The 26,561-nt window shown below is 38.1% G+C and overlaps 1 protein-coding gene across 6 annotated transcripts in view; it reads left to right on the top strand.

Annotated features, from left to right (window-relative positions):
- Positions 1-26,300, top strand: part of Tp63 (tumor protein p63) — a 205,248-nt gene extending 178,948 nt beyond the window's left edge. For 3 of the 6 annotated variants that reach the window (XM_048346957.1, XM_048346959.1, XM_048346958.1), the window contains 6 exons: positions 1,589-1,671; positions 4,304-4,440; positions 17,990-18,147; positions 20,399-20,543; positions 22,334-22,427; positions 24,981-26,300. In XM_048346957.1, the coding sequence (XP_048202914.1) occupies positions 1,589-1,671; positions 4,304-4,440; positions 17,990-18,147; positions 20,399-20,543; positions 22,334-22,427; positions 24,981-25,277 (914 nt within the window). In that variant the 3' untranslated portion in view covers positions 25,278-26,300. Of the gene's footprint in view, positions 1-1,588; positions 1,672-4,303; positions 4,441-10,455; positions 10,944-17,989; positions 18,148-20,398; positions 20,544-22,333; positions 22,428-24,980 lie in introns of those variants that run through there. The other 3 variants (XM_048346962.1, XM_048346961.1, XM_048346960.1) reach the window with 2 other exon arrangements.
- Positions 26,301-26,561: the final 261 nt, after the last annotated feature.

Raw genomic sequence — 26,561 nt, 5'->3', positions numbered from 1 at the left:
TTGGGGAAAAACTGGGGTTTGGGAACCTCATTGGTATGGGGTGGGGGTGGGAGAGGTTCCATGTGCTCCCAACAGCCTACCACTCAGTGACAGTCTCAACCAAAAAGATGGGTTAATTGGGGAAGCAAAGTGAACTGCCCGGGCATAGCACAGACTGGGGAGCAGAAATTAAGCCCCTGAAAAGTGGGCTGGTCAACCAGGGACACAGCGCAGACTCAGGAGCTGCCCCCATGCCCTGGAGCTGCCACCATGTCCCACCCCACCCCAGCAGCCCTCAAGTTGGAGTTTATAAAAGTAAAAGCATAGCACAGATTCAGGGGCTTGACACAGGGGTAGAGTATGCAATAAGTTCACAGATGTAGGAGGTTAACACAGGAGGTAGAGCACGCAACAAAGCAAGCGTGGCACAGATGTAGGAGGTTGACACAGGGGGTAGAGCAAATAACAAGTTAAGCCATTTACAGAAGGAGAATTTTTGGGTCAGGTTGACCTAATAATCAAGATGGAGTCATCTCTATTCCCCCCAACATTTCCTACCATGTTTCCCTAATCAAGATGGAGTCAGCTCTACAACGCTCATTCATACCTTTATTTTTACCATTGCCAATTCAGTCTCCACAGCATACACTTTCTTAAGAGATGAACGATATAAAAAATAAAATTTAAAAATGTAAAACTATTCTCTTTTTCTTTTGGAAGAGGCAGAACTGGAGTTTGAGCTAAGGATTTACATTTGGTTAATAAGCGTATTACCATTTGAGCCATACCCCAAAGCCTTTTAATTTCAGTTCGATTTTTTTCTTTTTCAAATAGTCTAGCACATTGGCCCAAGCCAGCCTCAGACCACATTGCCCCTCCCTCTCTTTCCCACTTGGGTGGAATTTTAGATATGAACCGCAATGCTCAGATTGTTTTAAAGATAGAATCGTGTAGCTAGCTAGGGGCTGATCACTGCAAGCCCGTCTGTGCAGAAAAGTCCTCAAGACTGTATCTCAAATTAAACAAAAATTGCAATACTGGGGACATGGCTCTAGTACAAGAGAGCCAGCAGCTGTGAGTGGAAAAAACGAATGAGGTCCTGGGTTCAAGTCCCCTCACTACCAGTGGTGGGAGGGGGCATTGGAGTGATAGAGTTTTACTAACCTTTGCTCAGGCTGGCTTGGAACTGCAGTCCTCCTATTTCTACCTCCCAAATAAATAGCTCAGGTTACAGGCATGTATATAGAATCCACAGTTGAATTTTCTTCCTTTTCTTAAAAGTTCTTCAGAGATACAAACAAGCAAGACACAAGGTTTCCTGAAGCACTACTTAAGCTAAAGGACAATTTTCAGAATCCTAAATTTCTGTCTTTTACTTATTTCTTCCAACCTTTTCCATACTGATCATATTACATTTAACAGAAAAGTAGTTATCACCAATTGTATGGGTGCTTGGAACTAGAATTCTTAATCTCACAAGCCTTGCTGCTGCTGAGTCTGTTTAGAATATATTATTAAATATTAATGTTTAATGATTTCATTTGTTTAATATATCCTATTGCCTTAGAAACATTTCCAGAGTGAAAGTTGAATTAATTTTCTCTGCCAGCTTTTCGTCAGAATACACATGGCATCCAGATGACATCCATCAAGAAACGAAGATCTCCAGATGATGAGCTTCTGTACTTACCAGTGAGTCTCCTTTGCATGTTCACAGTGGCTTCACTTAACCGCCTATGAATGAGCTTCTCCTGAGAGGACACAGACAGTGTCTATGGTAATGGGAAAGAAGCTATGTTAGCCAGTTAGAGCTGAAACAACCAAGGAACACAGACAAGATGGCTGAGAGCCAGTAACAATTAATGTCTTACAGTCCTGTAGAATGCCAGTCCTAGGTCAAAGTGTTCTTGGCCAATTCTGATGAGGTTCTACTTCTCAGCAACCAACTACTGTTTTTGCCTTGCACCTAAATTTTAGGGATTGAAGGCCCAAGTGCTTTCTGGCATTTCTTTCCTAAAGATGTAAATCCCATTCTAGAAGGAACTTCTTTCATGAACTATACAATCCATGAAAAGTCCTGTTTCTTAATATCACCCAGTTGGTTGTGGTTTAAGAATTCAAAATATATCACCCAGTTGGTTGAGGCTTAAGAATTCAAAATACAAAGATAGCAAAATATACATTCAATGTATGATGATGGAGAGTAACAGTTAAGTATAGTGAAAGAAACCTTTTTTTTTCTTAAAAAAAGAATCATGCAGTTATTCTTTTGTCCACAGCTAGTTGTAGCTCCTCTACTCACTTTTCCACACAAAACTAGCCCTGCTAACAGAACATTTTTACACACATACTTAAAATTAATTTGCTCATTTATTTGTGCATGATGTTATCCTTCATGTCATGAACATTGCAATTTCAGCCTAAAATTTTGTCACAAGTTGTTCACAAATAACTTACCAACTTTTGAAAGTCCTATGCTTTCTATTTGTACTGTTCTGTTTCTGCTGAGATGTTTTTTTTTTGTTGTTTTTTTTTTTCCAGTCCTGGGCCTTGGACTCAGGGCCTGAGCACTGTCCCTGGCTTATTCCCGCTCAAGGCTAGCACTCTGCCACTTGAGCCACAGCGCCGCTTCTGGCCGTTTTCTGTATATGTGGTGCTGGGGAATCGAACCTAGGGCCTCGTGTATCCGAGGCAGGCACTCTTGCCACTAGGCTATATCCCCAGCCCTGCTGAGATGTTTTATTTGTGTATCTTTCCAGAGTATAGCATGATAATTTGATGCAGGTAGACAATGCTGCATAATGATCAACTCCAAGTAAAGAACTCTTCAGCCAACTTAGTCATAAATCTTTTCTGTGGGTTAGGATCTTTGTTTTCTTTTAGGCAGTACTATGAAGGATGCTAGATAAGGCAGAATCATCATTCATATGTGAATAGCAAGAGGTATATTATGTAAGACTTCTTATGTAAAGCTATCACTTACAGTGACAGTTATTCTTCGTCTGGGTTACTAATGAGGACACTATTATTGGATTATGGTTGCACTTCATTGAATTTTTTTTGTTTTTTATTTATACTTTATTGCTACAACAATTACTGTCACTAATTATTGTCATTACTGACCCTTGAACTCAGGGCCAAATACTTCTTTTTTTAAAATTTTTATTGTCTAACTGATGTACAGAGGGGTTACAGTTTCATACGTTAGGCATTGGATACATTTCTTGTACTGTTTGTTACCTCCTCCCTCATTCCCCCCTCACCCCTTCCCCTTTCCCTTTCCCCCCATGAGTTGTTCAGTTGATTTACACCAAACAGTTTTGCAAGTATTGCTTTTGTAGTCGTTTGTCTTTTTACCCTGTGCCTCTCAATTTTGGTATTCCCTTTCAGTTTCCTAGTTCTAAGATCTTTGCCATCAAAAGTGGCAAAATTTGGGTGAAAAAAAATTAACATTCTTTTTACTTCTGGCAATTTTTGTCTCTGGTGCTTAGGGAAAAGGCTGAGCAGGTCTAGTAAAGGTGTTTGGAGTCCAGTCACTCTACTCTGAGGGCCTTGTGAAATTTCTGAGAACTGCTTGCCTCATTTTAAGCCTGGCCCTTCTTGTTCTTTTTAAAGGTTCCAGGAGTCTGTCTTTAAAAGCAAGCATGTCTGAACCTTGCTGAAAACTTCTGTCCTTCCAGAAATAGTCACACTTGATGTTCCCTGTTCATTGTAGTTCTGTTTTACAAAGTTGCATAAATAATGAGTCATTGCACCTAGGACAAACACAGGATTCAGTTCCTGTGAGTCCCTTATCCCCCTATTTCTCCACTACATCACTATGTTTCTCTATGTTTCTTTTAAAAGACATCTAAAATATCTTCTGTTGATTCACTAACCTTAAACTCGCAGCCAACAACTCTTAGATGAAGATTAGTTAGCAAAAGTTTTCTCCGCAAGGCACAGCATCACCTTTGTATGCTATCGGGACATATATGGGTACTTGAACATTATATTTGGGGTCCATTTTAAACAGTAAAATCTCTAACCAAAAGCACAGAAGAGACATACTAGCAGACCATGAAAAGTACGCTTATTACAGCTAAGTGTTGAAACAAGAAAGTAGAACTCCTCCCCCTCTCTCCCTGACTGGGAACATACATAGGTAACTCAATTGGTCATTGTGGTACACATCTATAAATGACTGCAAACATGTCAGGAATGTTGATTTTCATCTTAAAAATCCATGTTTGCAAGCAAGCCAATTTACAAAAGCCAAATACAGGAATACTGAGGATTGACTGACTTTCATGGGTTCTGAGTTTTCCCTTCTCCTTTTTCATAGGTGAGAGGCCGTGAGACTTATGAGATGCTGTTGAAGATCAAAGAATCCCTGGAGCTCATGCAGTACCTTCCTCAGCACACAATTGAAACCTACAGGCAGCAGCAACAGCAGCAGCACCAGCACTTACTTCAGAAACAGTGAGTGTCATTGCGCCATTTCAGAAGGCATGAACAGGGAGATTGTTTATTTATATCAGCAAAGGGTGACTGATGGGCAGTGGAGAAGTGGATATCACTAGACCACAGTTGACTACAGATTCAGTTGGTGTGGCACTTATTATTCGGATTCTTTTATGTGTCTTAAAGAATTTCACCTGTATTATAAAATGGATTCAAAGACTCCCACTAACAATTACTAATACTCAATTCTAAAATAACATGTACATTTAAAAACAGAAGACTTTCCCTCATTTGGATATACTGTCATGTATTTCTCTTGGGATGTATGTAATCCACTTTTAGAACACTGCTGTAGACCGGGGAAAATAAGTTTTTACCACACAATGACTTACTTGCTTACTTTATTGGTGTATGTATATTATGTTTGAATCAGGTCTTTGATATGTAGCTCAGACTAGTCTAGTTTGTTGAAAAGCATTCTGCAACCTATGGAATATTCATTGAGAAAATGTCTGAAGGCAGAGGTCAAAATCATACTGTCCTGCCAACTCTTAATATTCTAGCTCTGGATTGTGTAGGAACAATACATTTTAACATATATTGATGAGATTTTGCAACCATATTGTCATATGCATATAACATATTCATGTATTAAGTTCATCCTGTGCTCATGGATTATGTTAAATGTTTTATGACTAATAGAAAGAGAATAGCTCTTCTGAGAAGGTAAGAGATTGGCCAATCAGGACTCTGTTTATACCTATCTTTAGTGGTTAAGAATAATAACTCTTAGTCTAACTCGGACATGGTTTGTGTGCTAGAAGGTTTGCGGAATACTGTAGCTAATAAGGCATGTATATTTTGGGTCCACTTGAAAAAATTAGCAAGGAATAAATTAACTATTGATTGACAATACTACTGAGTTTTGAACTCAGGGCCTTGCATTTGCTAAGCAGACACTCTTACCACTGGATCCATACTCAAGTCCTTTATTTTTAAAAGTTATTTCAGTTTGTGAAATAACTTCAGAAATAACTTTCAGTTATCTCATGTTTGTGACAGGGGTTGACTTGAGTCCACAATCCTCCTCCTTATTTATTTGCATAGTTGTGGTTATAAATGCATACCATCATGCTTGGTGTGTTTGTTGAGATGGGTTCTCCCTAACTTTTCACCTAGGCTATCCTTGATCTGCAATTCTCCTTTCTCTTCCACCCAAGTAGCTGGGGTTACAAATGTAAGCCACTGTACAGGTTAGCATTTAACATTTAAAGAGAAAGAAATGAAATAGCACACTATCTCGCCTGAACAAAGATGATGCTTTACAACAGGAAGGCAAGTGGACAATAAATAATGGCTCTTTTCTGCTGTTATTAGCTACTATTGGGAGATAGGTATAGAAAGTGTAATGAAATGTCTCTTTATTCAAAAAAAAATTTAAACAACACAAATGTGATTGGTAAGCGTCTGTCATAATGATGGGTCATCTCTGAGTACTTGTGAATGCATTGTGGTTGAGCAGCAAAGGAATAAGTAACAAGCATACTCTCTTCAAAGGACTTTAAGCTGTTTGAACATTTAAGACCCTTTTAAGCTTGAAGGAATCTCATCATGTGCTTTTAGCATGGAAGTTGGGCAATTTGGAGATATATGGTTTTGTACATAAAGCTGATCCAAAAGTTTAATTGAATGAGTCCTTGAGGACATAGGGTATTGCAAAGGAGAATTAGAACTCTTAGTGGTGGAAAGAATTTCTATAGTCAATCAGATGGATTCTTTGGGGGTATTTGATGGAAAATATGTTAATATATTCAAGTACAAAATTGAGTTCGTTCTTAGAAAAATTATACAATGAGGATCAAAGCAACAGAGACCTGGAGCAGTACTGACAGACCTAAAGTGGATAAGAGTCTTCCCTGAGGAGATTTACTGTATATCATGGAACTAGGCAACACTCCCAAATTAATTTTGGTTCACTGTGCAAAAGCTCAACTCAGCCAAAATGACTCCAGGAGAATTACACAGTAGCATATTGTGCCGAACTAGTTTTGTGATTCTGTTTTCTCTCTTTTCCAGTTGGCAATCTGACTATGTAGCACAGGGGTTGGTAAATACTGTTTTTCTGTAAAATGCAGGCAATAAATATTTTAGGCTTTTTCATTCAGATGATCTTAGTTCTGTGGTGAATCAGAAAAGTAACAGTAGATAATATATTTGAAAAAAAAACTATAAAAGGACTGTTACAATCAGACTTTATTTTTGGACTTTGACACTTGAATATGATATCATTTTTACATGTCACATGATGTTCTCCATTGAATAGCTCCTACCTATTTAAAACTGTAAAATCCATGTTAATTTATGGATGGGAGTTGAGCAGTGCCATGACACAGCCCTATCTATACCTTATCAACATTTCTCATGGATAAATAAATGGCTGTACTTTCTTTTCTTAATGAAATACAGCTTTTGTTTGGTACATGCTCTCAAAAGCTAATATGTGTATTCTGAGATTGTTATTAAAAGAAGGAAAATACTGAAGTGATATTTTTAAGTGACATACTACTATCTAACGAAAATCACAATTGCCTTTAACAGAGATCCTTCTGTCTTAGAGAATGAAGCAATCTTATCCAGATATGAAATATAGTTGGTGACATAAATCCCTTGTTAGATAATACTGTCATAATTGGCTTTCTGAGAGAGATGTGAAAGATGGAGCACTTAACCTCCCATAGTTTGCAATTTAGTGGCCAATTTAAACATATAAATCTTAGAATTGTCAGAAAGCTCTGGAATTTATTCTCAGCATTGTGTAAGTGAAGACAATTTAAAATATCTATATAAATTACACAAGAAAAAGAATAGTCTATAATCTGAGACTATAATCCAGGAGAAATAATAAACATCATTCATTGGGCATATACAATGTTTGTTCACAGAGTATACAGTAAACGATATAGCCCAATGTCCTTATATGTTGAATAAGCCAATGTTTCTTGTCTGATTGCTGAAGCAATTTTTATTTATATGTATGTATTTTATATATTATCTATATTTTGTGAAACAATCTACTTTAGCAGAGAAGAAAATGCATCTAAAAATTCTGCTGGTGATACAACTCCAAAAGATTTTTAGGAATATATTTTCACTTTTTTATATCTATATGGGTAGAGATAAATAGTGAGGAATTAGGACCTTCATAGTTCTCTGGAGAGTTTGTTTGAAAGAATCCTATGCATGTTTTGTGTTGGTATCTCACAATTGTGGTAACACGGGCATGGAAATCTAACAGAGTAAAAAATGAAATCATTGCAAAATATAGATATTTAGTCTAATTGTGCCTCTGCAACATTATATACACATGAATCTCCAAAGATTGACATGCAGCTATATAAATTCCCCAATTGCTCTGTCCTTCAGCAAAGCTTTTTTTCTAATTAAAAAAAAAGTTGTATGAAATCTCTAAGAAAAGCATGAATGACTAGATAAAGAAGAAAATAGAAATCTAATCTCTTGGCAATAATTGGAAAAGATTAAATTAACATAGAAACTACCCATAATTGCCTCTATGCCTATGGTTGCCTCTCCAAAATATATCACCAATTGTAGAATGGTAAGAAATCATTTTTTTTTTTATTTTCACAGTAGAGGGGAAATTGGTGAGAAAGAATATACTTTTTATATGGTGACAGTTAAATCTTTCCAATTTAATTACTTCTGTTAGATTCCCAACATGGGTTTTTTCCTCAGTTTGCTTTGCATTTGTGCATGCTTTTTCTTTTTAAAAGTTTCTTCACAATTACCTTCATGAACATAGAGTGTATGGAAGACAAGCTTTTATGCTGAATTTCTACAAATTAAATCATTTTAATGCAAGTAACTTTACCTTCTTAAGAAGAAATTTTGTTTTCGGTAACATGCCCACATTGGGTAAACAGGCTGTTATGTTTGTAGAAGCCAGAATCAAATGAGAGGACAATTAAGACCCAATTTTTATTCTAAATCCCTCATCTTAGTATTTCCAAGGAATATTGGCTGTTAACACAGCTTTACTGAAGCTATTTGATAACTATTTAGCAATCCGACTTTTATGTTTCAAACCTGTACTATTTAAATTTTTTAAATTTACTTTGTAAGTGTAGTTTACCATCCTTCTTGGCTTCCATTCTGTTTTCAAAACAACATGACTTAGTTACACTTTGATTTAGTCCAACTCTTCCTTCCTTCCAGAAAGTTTCCTTTGTATTTTCACAGGTTCATACCTGTAAGCCCAGCTACTTAGGAGGCTGAGATCTGAGAATCTGAGTTCAAAGCCAGTCCAGGTAGAAAAGCCTGTGATATGCTTACTCCAGTAAATTACCAACAATGCCAGGATTAAAGCTGTGGCTCAAGTGGTAGAGCATTAGTCTTGAGCAGAAAGGCTCTAGGACAGCACCCAAGCCCTGAATTCAAGCCCCCAGGAAAGGCACAAAAAAGAAAAGAAAAAACTCTTGCCTATGATTATCTTCAAGAAAGCTGTTATTTGTTCCTCAGCTTCATATGTGTAAAGACTGAGCAAGAAGTACATTCAAGATCATTAATATAGAGTATAGAAGAAAACACAAATACCCAAACTGTCCAAACAGATAATGCTATTATATCTAAATTGGAGGAGATGTTCTCCACATTTCCAGAATGTTTGCTTGAAATTGTCAGCTCTGCAGATTAGTATAATAATAATAGTAATAAAAAGCTCTGAAAATTTCATTTTGTTCCAACCTATAGTTGTCATAAAAATGCACATGCTTTTTCATAGTGTATGCCATGCTACTTTTCAGTCTTATAGGTCTGTTATAATTTTTTCAAGACTGAGATATATAACCCCTAAACTGGCAATGAAGAAAAACTCTAAACTCAAATTAATTATCTAAATTTTCATAGTTCATCACAGATCTGTTCTTGATTCTTGGATTTAAAGTTTGAATAATTGTGACCTATCTATATATTGTGACCACAGCTGGAACATTAGTTTGATCTGTGCATATTGCTAATCTTTGATACAAGAAAAATGCCCCAACTTCAGTATCTGAAAAAGTTAAAGTTTTTTGTTAAGTCAGCAATAATGTATTTCCCTTCTAAAATGTATTCTGGAGTATTTTGTTAAGAACCTATCAATTCTTGCTGGTGTATTGATTCCCAGAACAACTAACCATGGCTTTGTTCCTTTGAAAGGAGTAAACAAATGTATGATTCAAAAGCCAGTCTGGGAAACAGTTCCCAAATAGTTCATAGAGTTGCACAACCTTTAGCCAAATAAAAGGGCTTGTTCCTGACATACTTATGGTATAATTGATTTCTTAATTATGCAAAAGTTTCTTTTATGAGTTTGATATATGCATTTACAGGCCAAGTTTGTGACTGAAAGGATTAAGATATTTATCCACCTCAATCTGGGCACATACAAAATGCTCATTAATAGTTCTTTACAAATATATGATGACGTAGCCCCCATACTGATAAGATCATATTTCTTCATACTCCATATTTTGGCTAGACAAAAGGAGTAATGAGGTATAATAATTGGGCAGATGACATTTTGCACAAGATAGAGGTTTGTTCTTGTTTTTGCATTCCTCTTTTCAGTTAATTGAGTGAGTCTCCTAGCCCTTATGCCAAGCCCTACACTAGGCCTCCCTGCTCACCTTGTCTCCATAATCCCCAAATGAATCACCTTAGTGAACTTATTTTTCTTTTTAAATGTATAGATGGCTGAGCCATGACCTGGTTTCAGAAGGTATCAGAAGAAGTAAATTTCAAAAACAAATTCCTCCAGTGATTCTGGTTAACTACTGCTGCCTTATCCCACTTTTTCATCTGGTTCTTGAGAGGATCTCTATTATACAAGGAAGGAAAAAAAAAAACAGTTTCTTGGGCATTTGTTTCTGTCTAGGCTATGATCATGAAGGTGTGAGGAGTGTGTTTCTATATTCATTTGCTATGGCTATACAGAGTCCTAAGCCTTCTTCTCTTTTCTCTGGTTCCTCTCTGCAGTCTCCTTTCAGCCTGCTTCAGGAATGAGCTTGTGGAGCCCCGGAGAGAAACTCCGACACAATCTGACATCTTCTTTAGACATTCCAACCCCTCAAACCAATCAGTGTACCCATAGAACCCCATGTCTGTATTTTGAGTGTATGAGTCCATTGTGTTTCCATGTGTGTATGTGTGTGTTTATACCCAGCTCTCATAAACAGAACTTGAAGACATTTTGGCTCAGAGACCCAACTGCTCAAAGGCACACAGCCACTAGTGAGAAAGAATCTTTTGAAGGGACTCAAAACTTTACAAGAAAGGATGTTTGCTGTAGATTTTGTATCCTTAGATCCAGCATTGGTTGGACAGGAACCACTGTGTATGTTTGTGAGCTTTTTGTTGTTTCCTGGGAGGGAGGGGATCAGGTGGGGAAAGGGTATTACAATGTTTATGAGAATCTCTTCTTGTGTTTCTAAAACTCATAAGAAAGCTTTTGAGCAGGTCTCAAACTTAAGATGTCTTTTTATGAAAAGGAGAAAAAAACACAAGGTTAATGTCTAGACATAAGTAAATTGTAGTTGACTGAGAGTCAGTCAGACTCTTTAGATGCTGGTCATTCAGTAATGCTGCAAGTAGTGAAAACTAAGATGTCAAGTATACTGCTGGGCAGAGAGGTGACTACCATTACTATCTGATATTGGGGGGGGCATTCATTTCTTTTTTTTGAGAACTTGCATTATTAGAATCCTTTCTTCATATATAAGTATCAAGTTAATACTGTCAAATCCGATCTTTGCTACCAAATGTTATATTATAGTCCTATTTGCACATGTGATCTTAGAGCTCTATGCCCAAAACTGTTGTGTAGATCCCACGACAGGGAAACTAATGTTGTGGTACAAATATGAAGATAAAATCAACCCACTAGTAATACCTTAGATACTAATTTACCATTGTTTAAGACCCTCAAAAGGAGTTTAAAGTCCTCTCACCAAATCTGTGCTTAATTTGTTTAGTTAGAGCTCCAGGCCATCTGTTTTACTGAACATAAAACCATCCAGAATATGATACTGTCCAGTACATTTATCCTGAAGAATTAAGTGACAATTAAATGACGTCTAAGCAGACACATGTTAATATCAATTCCCCTGGACTAGAAATTGTAGATAGAAAAAGTAAATGACTTCTGTTTTCCTTCTTATTTCTGACTCAAAGAGTTTATAGAATCTGTTTCTTCCTATTTCAAAAACACTTTATAGTAATAATATAAAGGCTTCAGAAATCCTGCCCTCCCACCCCTATTTTCCCACACCAAATCACCAGCGCTCCATTCTGTGTCACCAGGACAATAATTTCTTGTTATTGAGGCTATTGTTTTATGGATGTGTGATTTTAATTTTCAATAAACTTTTGCATCTTGGTTTATCTCGAAGTTTTTGTTTCTGTCTCTTTTGCTTTTATTTCCCCTTAAATACAAGAATATGCTCATACAAATGCTTGAAGTATTGTGTTGATTTAAGAACAGGAGCAAGAGAACATTCAGCTTGTTTGCATTGACAATTCTTCTGTTAGTAGTTACTTTTGTTTAAGAGACTTTGTATCAAGGTCATTGATATGAACAATGAATTACAATGTCTAAACTAACTTTTTTTAGACCTATGACTGCTTGTTTTATTCAAAAACATGGAAGTGGTATTGATGTCACTCAACAACCTCAAAATTGTATCTTAAATTGTGAAGTCTACTAAGACAAATTAAAATTAATTCCATATTTATTAAATATTTTGATAGAAACTTCTTGGCCAGAAATCTCTAGTGGAGATATAGAAGGAATTCTTGACACACATACATATGTGTGTATACACATAGATACATACATATACATACACATATGTATACTTACTGTATACACATATATGTACATATGTGTACATGTGTATATTATGTATACACATATATGATACTTAAGTATATCTACATGCCTATATATGATGTATGTTATATATACACATACTATATTTTGACTAATTGTTAAAACTCCAAAGAAATCATTCTAGAAGAAATATATCATTATCTTATATAGATAAGCAATTAAAATATATTTGATGTAAAAGCATATTAGTAAAACCAGATGGTCTTTTTATAATTGCCAAGGGTTTTGGTTGAATGAATTAATTCATAAATAATTGGTAAGTTTAGTTTTTAACATTAACTGTTGCTTTTTATTATTTCAGTACATTGTTATATAACTTTTTGGTGTGTATTATAGTGAGTTTTATATAAATACATACATTTAAAATGATAGGATGTATTTTAAAACTTGGTTGACCTACCAGAGACTCAATGATGACTTTCATCTTCAGAATCAATATTACTAGGAAGTAGCGCTGTGGCCCAAATGGCAGAGCACTAGCCTTGAGCTGAAGAGCTCAGGCACAGCTCCCAGGCCCAGAGTTCAAGCCCCATGACTGACAAACAACAACAACAATGAAACAGTCAATATTACTCACCTAGAAAGGTCTCAGATAGGGCAACAGTAGGGAATATTTAGAAGAGGTACAATTCTTTCCTCATATTTCATGTTTCCATATTACCTCCTTTTATGTTTTTCCTGATGTTAGGGAAATTCTGCTCCCCTATCTATTCCTTCCACTTCTTACATTCTGCACTCCAAAATGGTTTGGTGAAATTGAGTTGGCCAAAACTCTTTCCAAATTCTAGTAGACTGTTGCTTTTTTAGCTAGCAATGGAAAATTTAAGTCAAATGAATCTAGCAGGATTCTAGGCCTCTTTTGCATATTAAGAAGATAATTGTACATCATCAGAACATATACCTTACCACATATATCTTATCACATACATAGTAGAGTTGGAGTCAGGAAACGTGATTTCTAAACCTGAATGATCTGAAATCACACCCAGCTCAAAAATTATGTTTTATTTTTACTCTTAGCAATGTATAGAGTTAGTAACTGGCATCACAAATATTTTCCCTCCAAATTAAAGATACAGAAGGCATGCCTTTCTATATCTTAGTTTGACTGAAGGCCAAGGAAAATCTTGTATCTCTTCATTGGAAACACCCTTAGCAATAAACCTGGCTTACACCTGGAAGGCTTTCACATTGACAATGAATTTATTCAACTAATATCCTGCATGCATAGAGGTTATCAGACCCTTCATTTCATTTGATGAGAACTTGATACTAAACAAACTACCTTGGCCTCCTTCCTTGTAGTTCTAAAATTTACAGAATTCAGAATTTCTGATCTTTTCTGATTTTATTCTCAATCATTTTTGACATTTGGTCAAATTAAGAATCCAGGTCCATTTATCTCTCTATATTCCTAAATTGTTTACCTTCCATTCCTTTGACCATTTTCATCCCCTTAAACCCTAGAGTGTTTTTTAACTGCTAGAGGCTAGAGGGAAGAGTGAAAGAGACATGTTTCTTTGAGTTCCTGAAGATTGATAGCTGGTGTCCAAAGTTCTTACGTGATGCTATTCAATCTTTATAGGGACTCAGAGTAAGTATAATGCTTGACTGAAGTCTAAGAAAATGAGACTTGGGGAAAACTTACATAATATGCAAAGTCACTTAATCTATGTCAGGTTGATGTGGTGATCTATGTATGTTGATTGGCCCCAAGATCCAAGATCCAAGATCCAAGATCTTCTGCCTTATGTTTATTTTCAAGCTTACCTTCCTCAAATTAAGTGAATTGTGATAATAAATAGTAAAGGAACTATTAAAACAATAAAAAATGGTCTCAAGAAGAAGTAAGCTGTAATAGGATGCAGAAGGGTTTTGTTGTTGTTGTTTGTGTGTTTTTACTACGACTAAGGATCCAGACAAAGATAGAAATAAACTTTAAAAAATTATTTTAAAAGTAATGAACAGGGGGTTTGCAGTTACATAAGTGAGGTAATGAGTACATTTCTTATTTCCCTGTGGTGATTAATAATTCAAATTACTCTTTCCATAAACTCTTGCATATTCAATGGATTTAGGAGATGTGGAGAGGCAGGTGGCTATCTCTAGATCACTATGGGGAGGATCAATTTACAACAAGAATACCGCTTACAAGGCATCTTGGGTACTTTTCTAATGGGAAATGATTGTAAGAAACAATCCCTAACCAGACACTGGTGGCTCAAGCCTGTAATCCTATCTACTCAGGAGGCTGAGATATGAGGATTGTGGTTCAAAGCCAGCCCAGGCAGGAAGGTCTGTGAGACTCTTATCTCCAATTAACCACCAGAAAACTGTTGGCTCAAAGTGGTAGAGCACTAGCTTTGAGCTGAAGAGCTCAGGGATAGCACCCATGTTCAGAGTTCAAGCCCTATGACCAACAAAAAGAAGAAAAGAAAAGGAAATGAAAGAAAGGAAAAGAAAAGAAACAATGTATTTCTTTGCTGCCTTGCCCTGTGCTTTCCTTTTATGCTGCATTAAGGATTTGATAAGTTAGTCAGAATGTGCTTATCACCCACCAGCCTCATACATGTGGAAGGAGTGGATTCTGAAATACTTAGTAGGAGCTAGAGTGATATCCTTCACTCTATTCCTTGCTTGCTTCTTGCCTATTTTATCTTCAGTGTTTCTCGTACCACTTTACCCATATCTTAGATTGTATAAGCTTTTCCCATCATCACTTTATTTCTGAGTAAATAGTATGGGACAATTTTTTTTTTAATTGCTTGGGTTGGGTGTTAGGAGACCTAGTTGTATCATCTGCCCATCCATATTGTAGTGCCTAACCTTAGGCACTGTTTTACTTACAAACTCGTATTTACTCATCTTCACAATAGTGGTAATAATGTCTGCCCTTCCCTGACTTGCAGTATCATCATATGCTCCACAGAAAGATCACAGTCACTCAGAACAGAAATGAAAGAGAGCTAAGTAATATGAAATTCTTTACAATTAGGGAGATTTATTATATGAAAAGATATTTAGATTTATGAATGTAAGTATTTGGGGAAGGTTAAAGAAAAAAATCAATATCCATCTCCATTAAAGGTAGTGATTATAAAATGCAGTGGATTTATTAGAGTGTTCCTTCTACATGGTTGTGCTAATTTATGCAATAAATACTGTTCACATCAGCTCTGTGGCTCTGCAGAAGTTTGGAATGGAAGATGATCCCACTAATTATGGAGAAAGCAGAATGATTTCTTTAAAGAATGAAGAACTATAGCACCCAAGCACTTAGAGCCATTTATAAAAATTGTTTCCAACATTATGCTGGATTCATTTATACCTCCTTCAAAATTTATCATAAAAACATACCATATATATGTATACATATATATGTATACACACCATGTATATGTATATATACAAACATATATATGGGTATATGTATATATGTGTGTATGTGTATATGTATGTATGTAAATATAAACATATATATGTATATATTTCAAAGAAAGTTTTGTTTGTCCTTTAAGGCAAGTATGACCACAGCAACAAGGAGGCAAGTCAGGACAAAGTAATACATCCTTCTTGAGAATTGTTCATTTTTAAAATCTTTTTTTATTATTCTGTTATTTTTCTAAATATATTGCTTGCAGTGTTTAGAGGACAAGTAATTCAATGTGTGCATCAGAAACTCCATCACTGAGCTCAACTGTGTGCAATTTGGGCCAGTGAAAGGATCTAGGATTGGTAGTTGTACAAAGAGATTTCCATTCAGCAAATCAGTTCATCTGCACAATGTATCTGGATCAATGGCCTGGTCCATCATTCTCCCCCATCTTTCATAACCCCATCCATACCCTTAAATTACATGATTTCATTTATTCAGTATAATGACTGTTCAACCACCTTTACACTTATCCCTTCCTGCCAGCCCAGACAAACCATGTTTCAGCTTCCTAGTATTCACTTTCAGAATTTTCCTCCTCCTCCTCCTCCTCCTCCTCCTCCTCCTCCTCCTCCTCCTCCTCCTCCTCCTCCTCCTCCTCCTCCTCCTCCTCCTCCTCCTCCTCCTCCTCCTCCCCTCCTCCTCCTCCTCCCCCTCCTCCTCCCCCTCCTCCCCCTCCCCCTCCTCCTCCTCTTCCCCTCCTCCTCCTCCCCCTCCCCCTCCTCCCCCTCCTCCTCCCCCTTTCCTTTGCCCTCCCCCCTCCCTTTCCTCCCCCTCCCCCTCCCCTTCCTCCTCCTCCTCCTCCACCTCCTCCTCCTCTTCCTCTTCTTTCCATGGGGCTTGTACTCAGGGCTTGGGCACTGTCCCTGAGTTCTTTCGTTCAATGCTAGCTCTCTACCTCTCTGAGCCACTATACGACTTCTGGTTCCTGGTGGCTATTGGTGATAAGAATCTCAAAGACTTTCCTGGGCTGACTTCAAACTGAGATTCTCAGATCTCAGCCTCCAGAGTAGCTAGCATTAAGCTACCTGAACCCAGTATTTTGGGAATTCTTAAAGGGGAACTTTTCTCACTACAGTGTAGAGACTTGTTCAGGGTCATGTCCTTAATCTCTGGCCACAACAACAACTCACTATCATTGATGCAGTCTATGAAAAGTCATTCCCATCTTCCTTTTTTTCAGTTCTTAGCCCTGCAGGAGATAATGCATTATTATCCCAGTTTTCACAATTTTCACATAAGCTTCTTAAAGACCAAGACCATTTCCTTTCACATTTTTAGACTCTGACATCTAACATATACATCAAGGGTAATTGATGCAAAGATGGAAAGTGGATTGGACAGGTTGCTATAGCTTCCCAATATACAGTAGATGCAGGCTTAAACTTTCTTTTGCCTTTATTCACAGGAATGTGAGTTAGTTAGGCTATGCTTTCAGAAATAAGATACTGAATATGAAAAATAAATCCAAGTAAATAGCCAAATTGAAAATTATATACTACAGGGAAAGATATTGTTTGGTCTTCATTTTTTTTAAAATTTGTCCCAAGAGAGTTGTAGAAAGTCAACCCAACAGTGGTTTGGGCTCCAGATTCATCTGCACAGACCTGTTCCTCTCATTGTCCCATGAGCATCTCAGTCAGAAATGTGTGTTCACACTCTGGGGGTCTCCGTATGGGGGCAGGATGTGCTGCCAAGTGTCCCATTTGATGGGCTATAAATCCCATATAGAACTATAAGTTACTTCATGCTCATCCTGAGTGATGCAGGAATCTACAAATGTGTTGTCTGAGCTGCATTTCTTCTCTGTGTCTTACTCAGTTCATATCCTTCAACTGTATCAACTCAAGAAAGAGTAAGTGAATGGAGGAAATAATTGGGGGGCGGGGAATGGAATGTCATTATTTTCCTAACAAATAAGATTCATAAAAAAGACATTCTATTCCAGACTGCACATGTGTCAAAAATACTATGGCTTGTTGATAGCATTGCAATGTCTTCTTCGTTAGGAAATATTCTCAGATAGAAATGTAAATACCATCTTATGTTCTCAATCAATCCTAGAAGGCATTTTTGCACATGGGCAACTTTAAGGTTATGTTTTCACTGAAGACCTATTGGAAATGCCCACTCCCGATTCGTTCTTTAGTGTCCTGTGCTGATACTCATTCTCATGTTTCTTTTCTTAGGACCTCGATGCAGTCTCAGTCTACATATGGTAACAGCTCCCCACCTCTGAACAAAATGAACAGCATGAACAAGCTGCCTTCCGTGAGCCAGCTTATCAACCCTCAACAGCGCAACGCCCTCACTCCCACCACCATGCCAGATGGCATGGGAGCCAATAGTAAGCATCTCTCCCTTTTGCTGCAGCAAAGAGCATCATGGGTAGCACAGGACAAGACTTGTTTGAGATGGGAAATGTGGAAGAGTTCAGACCAAAGCTGGCTCTCTTATCATTAATTTCTTACACCTGAGATGTGTAATTCACTATGAAAGGGACAGGGAGGGAAGGAGGAGGCTTGTATTAGGGTAGGGATAAGGAACAGTCTACTGAAACCTGGATGGAGACCCACCTCCTGTCACTTTTGAGACAGGAAAAGAAATGTGAATTTTTTGACAGAGAGGTAGATAGACATAGAAGAGCCTGTTCTTTGAGTAGAGTAAGAAATATTCCACTTCCTGCCAATGTGACGGAGCCCTACCTCCTAATACCTCTAAGATTAAAAAAAGCCTCCAATGGGGCTGAGGATATGGCCTAGTGGCAAGAGTGCCTGCCTCATATACATGAGGCCCTGGGTTCGATTCCCCAGCACCACATATACAGAAAATGGCCAGAAGTGGCGCTGTGGCTCAAGTGGCAGAGTGCTAGCCTTGAGGAAAAAGAAGCCAGGGACAGTGCTCAGGCCCTGAGTCCAAGCCCCAGGACTGGCCAAAAAAAAAAAAAAAAAAAAGCCTCCATTATACAGGAAGTAGTCTGAGCTCTATCACTGTTAGCTGTGTAATTGTAGATAACTTGTGTCTCTGATCTACTTTTCAACTTTCCATCTATAAAATCAACATATTTAAGATGTTATAAATTTGTGTCTTAACAATTTTAGCCTTATCAAGTCATCTTTACTCCATCCCATACACAATCAGTAGGAAATTGACCTCTAGCAGGACCTTTCCTTTCATTTATTCATACCAAATTCCTCACATCAACCAAGTGTAAATACAAAAGGCAATAAGAGAATTGCCTCCAAATGGATGATGGATTGGTGTGTTTGCCATAAAGATGATTATCTTATCTACTAGAACCAAATCTACCATCTTGGATACACATCCTTGAAGGAAATAAAGGGTTGCAAAGGTGCTGAAGGATGTATGATGCCTTCAGGGACACAGCAAACTGAATACCAGACACATTTCCACTAATCTTCACCTTATCAAAAAAGTACCATCAGTCTGTCAATCTTACTCTTCCTTATTTTGATTAAGCCTTTAAACTTGCATTTTGGTGTTGCCTGGAGAAAATGGGTTTTCTGAAAGGAATTCATGGAAGCTATGATTTTGAGTCTCTATGGTATGATGGCCTATGTTCCTATTACAGTGAGATAGAGATTTATGTGATATCACTGCTTAGCATGGCAATGAGGACTTTAGATCCACACTGCTTTCTCATTCGTTTGTTCCTGTGCCCTAATATATAAAACCTGACCCCAGACTGGCAGCCCCTTTGACAAAAATAGAAACCATTTGTCTTCATTCTTGTGACTTTTAGTGTAACTTAGATGACTCAGCTCTTTTCTTAGATGACAAAAACATGACAATGATGCTTTATACTTTTACAATGTTGCATTTACCTTTGTCTTACTTATAGATCATTTAGAGCCTCTGATTTCCTCAGGAAAGTCAGAAAACTAATAGTAAACTGAGATGAAGATGCTTTGTTCTCCTTTAGTTAGTAGTAGAGACTTTGCCCTTGGGCTAGAAATTAATTGTATTCATCTTTTTTGGGTAAATATATTATTTTGATGATTTTTTACTTCAAGGCAAAAATTGTTTCATAAATACTATTAAGCTTTTCTTCTCCGTCAATAAATGGTTTTATATTATTTTTTAGGCATAAAATTTCCTTCAAAATAAGCCTGTGATAAGCCCATCTGTGCCCAAATACATATCCTAAAGTAGTTCTTTCTTATTCACAAGTTTGTCATTTGTTCACTTAAGTTTATTGAAAATTACTGGGTCAGACAGTGTATTAAGTTCTTTAGATGCCTGACATGGCTAAGAGCTAATCTTTATATTTCCAGGAGAGTCTAATAGGAAAGCAGAAATGTTAAACTAGGAAAAATAAATGAGCAATTCCACAGATAATTAGAAATAAAGAGAGGGACAAGATTGTCATTAGAGAACAAAAATCATTCAGTAGAATTTGTGAGGAATCTATTGATTGTTCTGTTAGATTCTCTGTAAGATGTTTAAAAGGATGTAACAAGAGATTAGACAGAAAAGCAAGGCTGGTGGTCTAGGCCCTTGGTAACATGTACCTTTAGGGTGCTGGTACATGAATGCTAACAGCAGTAATCTTCTCTGTTCCTCCTGCTTCTGTCCAGTTCCCATGATGGGCACCCACATGCCAATGGCTGGAGACATGAATGGCCTCAGTCCCACCCAGACCCTCCCTCCCCCACTCTCCATGCCTTCCACCTCCCACTGCACCCCCCCACCTCCGTACCCCACAGATTGCAGCATTGTCAGGTGAGTCCACGTTATGCACTCCTGGGGCATCTCCTAAGCATTTCTGGGTGGTGGAGGGTGAACAGCATCCAAGTTGAGAAGAAGCAAAGCAGCCTTAAGGTTGAAATTGAGCCACTCTTCAGTTTGATCTGTGGAGTGGCCAGCAAGTGTTAATCAAAAAGAACACTGATAGTTAACCTGGGAAAAAGTAAACATGTGTATTTGTATGAATACAGGTTGCATACCTGTTTTCATCTTCACTTAGCCCTTAACTCCTTCACACTTTGTTCATCTTGTCAGGTATGGCCCTCAAATTGGTGCTCAGGGCTGGGTTTTCCAAAAGGACAGTAAACTTGCTATCTTGCACCCTTTCCTGCTTGCTAGGGTTTATAGCTCTCAGCTACCACTGACCATTATTTTGGAGTTGGATGTTTATCAAATTTAAACATTAGCAGGAAAAACAGAGAGAGAATTTCAAGAATCTGGTAGCCTCTAATGCTCTGTATATGGGAAATGGAGCCCTCCTGGGAAGGAGAGCTTGAGTAGGCAAAGGTTTTGAATGCATAGGTCCCCCAATTTCCTAATTTTATTCCTACTTCAAGTTCTTAAAACAAAACAAACAAACAAAAAAAAAAACCTCTGCTCTGTCCTTGATATGTGGTAGGTCCCAGGAAGTGTCAATCACAGAGGGCAATGTGCCTAGATCTCACAGAGGGATTGCAATGTGCTTAGATCTCAGAGGGATTAGCCTTGTGATGTTAATGTAGTCATCAGTCTCAAGTCAGTATCACAAAAGGAAAGATGTGTATAATTTGAGGAGAACATAAAAAGCATTAAGGACTTTCTAAAGTAGTTAACTGCGCGTGCGTGTGTATGTGTGTGTGTGTGTGTGTGTGTGTGTGTGTGTGTGTGTGTGTGTGTGTTTGCTTGCCAGTCCCAGGGCTTGATCTCAGTGCCTAGGTGCTGTCCCTGAGCTTTTTTGCTCAAGGCTAATGTTCTACCACTTGAGCTATAGCTCCACTTTCCTGCTTTCTTCTTCTTTTTTATGGTAGTTAATTGGAGAAAAAAGTCTCATAGACTTCCTTATCTGGGCTGGCTTCAAACCATGATCCTCAGATATCAGCCTCCTTATTAGTTAGGATTACAGGTGTGAGCCACTAGAGCCTGGTATGACCTACATTTTTTTTTTTTTTTTGCCAGTCCTGGGGCTTGGACTCAGGGCCTGAGCACTGTCCCTGGCTTCTTTTTGCTATGCCACTTGAGCCACAGCACCGCTTCTGGCCGTTTTCTGTATATGTGGTGCTGGGGAATTGAACCCAGGGCCTCATGTATACGAGGCAAGCACTTTTGCCACTAGGCCATATCCCCAGCCCCTGACCTACATTTTTTTTTAACAATACAATCCATTCCCGGAAACTACATGTAAAAATACAACATAGAGTGAGTAAAGTGAAGTAAGGTACCAGGAGGTAAGAGGGCCAGGAACCAGACCCCTCCGAGTTCTTACCTTCAGCTTCTGAAATGTCTCCAAAGGGACTTTCATAAAACCTTAGTATACTACAGATCATCATTAGAAAGTTATAGTATTCAGGACACCTTCCAGTTGATTTTATTTTCTGTAGACCTAAAGTTCAAGTTATCCAAGAATCCCTAAACCTCAAATCCAAGGCCCCCCATATATTTTATCTGTACTTTGTCTGTTATTCAGGGCATCCAAGGGCAAATGTTAAGTTTTCTTTAATCTTGCCAATGCAGTAGGGGTGAACTTTCTTTTTCTGTTTCCTCCTTCCTTTCCCCTCTTCCCTCTGCAGTTTCTTGGCAAGGTTGGGCTGTTCATCATGTCTGGACTATTTCACGACCCAAGGGCTGACCACCATCTATCAGATTGAGCATTACTCCATGGATGTAAGTAACTGCTAGACTCTTCTCATGATTTTTATTTTGTCCCCCCTCCCCTCTCTGGTGACATAAACCTAATGGTTTGATCCCCACTAGTTTTACAACTTGGTTTTGTTCTGTACCCAAGTCTTATCGTGGTAGAACCTCAGCCAATCAGTCTTCCTCAGCTTTTCTGATCAACCAATAATTATCTATTGTCCATAGTATATGGTGGTGGCATTCTCACTTACAAATGTGGAGGGATTAAAAAAAAATGATAATTTACCATCATAGGTTGATGTCAGACCCAGGAATACATCCCTGGGGTATGTCTACTCTAGAATTAACTCATCTTTTTGTTAAATTATGACTTTATGAGGGATTTAGATGTTCCTCCCAAACTATATGCCCCTTTACTTATTTCCCATGCATTCACCATGTGACTCAGCCATTCCTGACCACTAAGAAGAGTCTTTGGCCATAGGTTCAAGCCCTAGCCAAGCAATGAAGGCCTATAGTTGTCATTTTGCCTCTCTGAGCCTCAGTTAATCAAACTAAGCTAAATCAAAGCTCCTTTATGACTTATTCTTTGATTTGTTTTTTGATGCACTCCAGTCTTAAGGGGAACTTTCTGTTGCTTCCTACCACATTTCTCGAGCACTGCTCAAGTGGGAGCTTGTATCATTCTGTTTTCCAGCTATCTTAAGTGTTCTTCCAGGCTGCTCCACTTATTGCTCTTTTGGGGGCGCACTGTTCTCTCTAATGGCTTCTGGAGGACATTGTGGGCTGCTGGGAGAAGACAATCTCTGACTCTGTTGCTGCTGCTGCTGTAGTAAGGACCTTTTCTATTACCCCCTTGAGCACCGATGCTGGAAGTGGCTATGCAGTATGAGAATATGCCTGTCACCAGTGATGATGTCTATGCCAACCCATCACAATCCCAGAGGCTACCCCTGCTGATACCAGATAGGATGCATTCTAAGTGAAAGCTCTAACAATTGATAAATATGTCAACAGGATTAGGATCACTTTAAGACCAGTTCCATTCACCAAGAACAACAAATTTGTCCTATATTTGAGGGCTTCTTATGGAGTGCCACTCATGGGTCAGAGAATCTGTCCTTTGCCTTTGTATGTTTGTTTGTCCTCTGTACCATGTGAAGCTATGCTAATAATGTAATAATAATACAATGGTTAGCATGTACCTAGTAGCATATTTTCAAATGTATATAATAGTTACATAGTCACATTCACCTATAAGTTCACAACATGTGTTGGAGAAACCAATTACATCCAGTTTTACCAATGAAGAAACTGAGGTCAGATCTGCTAAAATTCTCGAGTGGAAAAAGTTTGACCAAGATCCGTATTCCCTTCACAATATGCTTTCTACCCATCACCATGCTTCTCCCTGAAAGATATGAGCTATTACTAATCCTGATAAAAGGGATGCTATTATGTGTAATTAAGATTGACCCTATTTGTAATACCTCCATCTCTAATCATATCACAAGTGTACACACAGTTGCTTTGAAGCTTTTGTTTCGTTTCATTTTATTTTTGTTGTTTGTGGGACTCGAATTCAGAGCATGGGCACTGTCCCTGAGCTCTTTTGCTCAAGGTTAGTGCTCTAACACTTTGAGCCACAGTGCTACTTCTGGTTTTTGAGTGGTTAATTGGAGATACAAGTCTCAGGCTGACTCCAAACCAGCCTCCTGAGTAGTTAAGGTTACAGGCACGAACCACTGGCGCCCAGCTTTTTTCTTTTGCTTTTTTTTTTTCCAGTCCTGGGGCTTGAACTCAGGGCCTGAGCACCGTCCCTGGCTTATTTTTCTCAAGGCTAGCACTCTACAACTTGAGCCACAGTGCCACTTCTGGCTTCTTCTATATGTATGTGTTGGTGAGAAATTGAACCCAAGGCTTCATGTATGGGAGGCAAGCACTCTACCGCTAGGCTATATTCCCAGGCCCCTTCTTTGCATTTTGATACCCTCTTTTATCCAAATATTGAGAGATCTTTGGGTGAGCATGTCCCTGTTCTGATTCCACAATTTATTCATTTAGACTTTAGGCTTATCAACACAACCTCTCTGACCATCAATAAAACAGTTATACTAATAGATATATGACAGATACACTAATAAATATAGCAATGTGTCGATTGCTAATCTGAGGACTAATGAGATCATGAGTAAAAAAAGACTACTAGTTCAGTGCCTGGTACATAAACAGTGCTCAATCCCTGCACTTTCTTCTAGAGACTAAAACTTCTAGATTTAAGAAGAAACCTGTATTAGTGTTTAGAGTATTTGCCATCTTACCTGTTCTATTTTACCAATGAAGAAATCAGGGACATAGAATTGTTTTTCATAAGCAGAGATGGTACCTGAAGGTTGTGCCGTTGTTCCTAGTTATGTATGACATTGAAAAGCATCAAATATTGAATTTTATTTTCCAGACTAGGGATCCATAATATTGGATAATTAAAACAGAACTCCCAGGCATGAAATAATAATATGGAATAAGAGTCAATTTGATTCTTTGTTCTAAGTCTCCTTGATTCCCTTCCCTCTTCCCCAGGATTTGGCAAGTTTAAAGATCCCTGAGCAATTCCGACATGCCATCTGGAAGGGAATCCTTGACCACCGACAGCTTCACGACTTCTCCTCACCTCCCCATCTTCTGCGGACCCCAAGCAGTGCTTCTACTGTCAGCGTGGGATCCAGTGAGACCCGTGGCGAGCGTGTGATAGATGCTGTGCGCTTTACTCTCCGCCAGACCATCTCCTTCCCACCCCGGGATGAATGGAATGACTTCAACTTTGACATGGATGCCCGTCGCAACAAGCAACAGCGCATCAAAGAGGAAGGGGAGTGAACCACCTGGTGTCAGCTCTTCTGTCCTCTTCCTACTGCCCACCCTCATCAAGGCACTCCTGCTGCTTGGTCTTCAAAGCATTCTCCCTAGGTCTTCCCTCTTCCTCTCAGTCTGATTTCTTAAGGGAAGGAGAAGTAAGAGGCTACCTCTTAACCTAAAAATCTGAGCTGGCATCTGAGTTTGATTCTGGCTTTAAGCCTTGAAAACTATTGCTTGCAGACTGAGTTGTCACAACTAGATAGAAGTAAGCAAAAAGGCAGTGGGCGTCTCCTTATGCTGCAGAGATCTCTCATTGACTTTTATAAAGAATTTTCACTCTTATAGTCTAAGACTATATGTATATATATAAATAAATAAATGTATAAATATACAGTATATATATTTTGGTGTGGGAACACTGAATATTGTTTAAAATGTAATTTAAGTCATGGAAATTGATTTGCACTTACTTTTTAAAAAAATTTACTTGTTTTCCATTTCTTGTCTACACCCCTTTTGTCAGGGTTATCATGACTGGTGACACATTTGTAGAACCTGAAGCTCCATGGATGCTAAACACCATATCAAACCTTTGATAAATCCAGCTGAACTTTCCATGGTTGACCTGTGGTCAGACTGTATATATATGTACATGGTTCTCTGTGATGATTTACTGTATATTACTGGCGTCCTTTCAAGGGATGTTAGTTCACTTTGTAGTTGTAAGAAACACCTAAGGGAAGGACTTCTTTTGCCTTTGTTTGAGAATAAGGAATGAGGGTTATTCATAAAATTCCTGAAGGTCCTTGGGATTGAGTTCCAAACAACTGGTACAATGTACCTGGGCACATCAGAAGTCTTCTCAAATTTCAATGCCAAACACATTAATACTTATTGAAAACATGTTTTCTACCATCATAGAAGCCTTAAGACTAAATTTCACTACTAGGTTGACCAACGTATATAGAGGTATGGCTCCAGTTTAGTTGGTGCGGATAAATGATCTAGTTCACACAGTAAAATTGTAGCATATGCTAAGACTGTCCAGAGAATAAAAAACGTCAGGAATAATTCAGAAATGTTAAATATCTTCCAAACAATTGTCTCTTCAACTATGACATTAAATTCCTGAATAATCTTTTGAAAACTAGACAGTTTGGGGCACATTTTGCTTCTTTACTATCCTCTCTTCAAGGTTGAAAACTGGGTAGTGATTTGGAAAAAAGAAACATGTGAGCACAGGTTTCATATGATATCAGTGACTTCTGTCTCTCATTTTCTCTTTTTATTATTAACTAGTTCCAC

Source organism: Perognathus longimembris, chromosome 5 (assembly GCF_023159225.1).
Source record: "Perognathus longimembris pacificus isolate PPM17 chromosome 5, ASM2315922v1, whole genome shotgun sequence".
In the NCBI taxonomy this organism is placed as follows: domain Eukaryota; kingdom Metazoa; phylum Chordata; class Mammalia; order Rodentia; family Heteromyidae; genus Perognathus; species Perognathus longimembris.
This window is presented reverse-complemented; position numbering and strand designations above follow the sequence as displayed.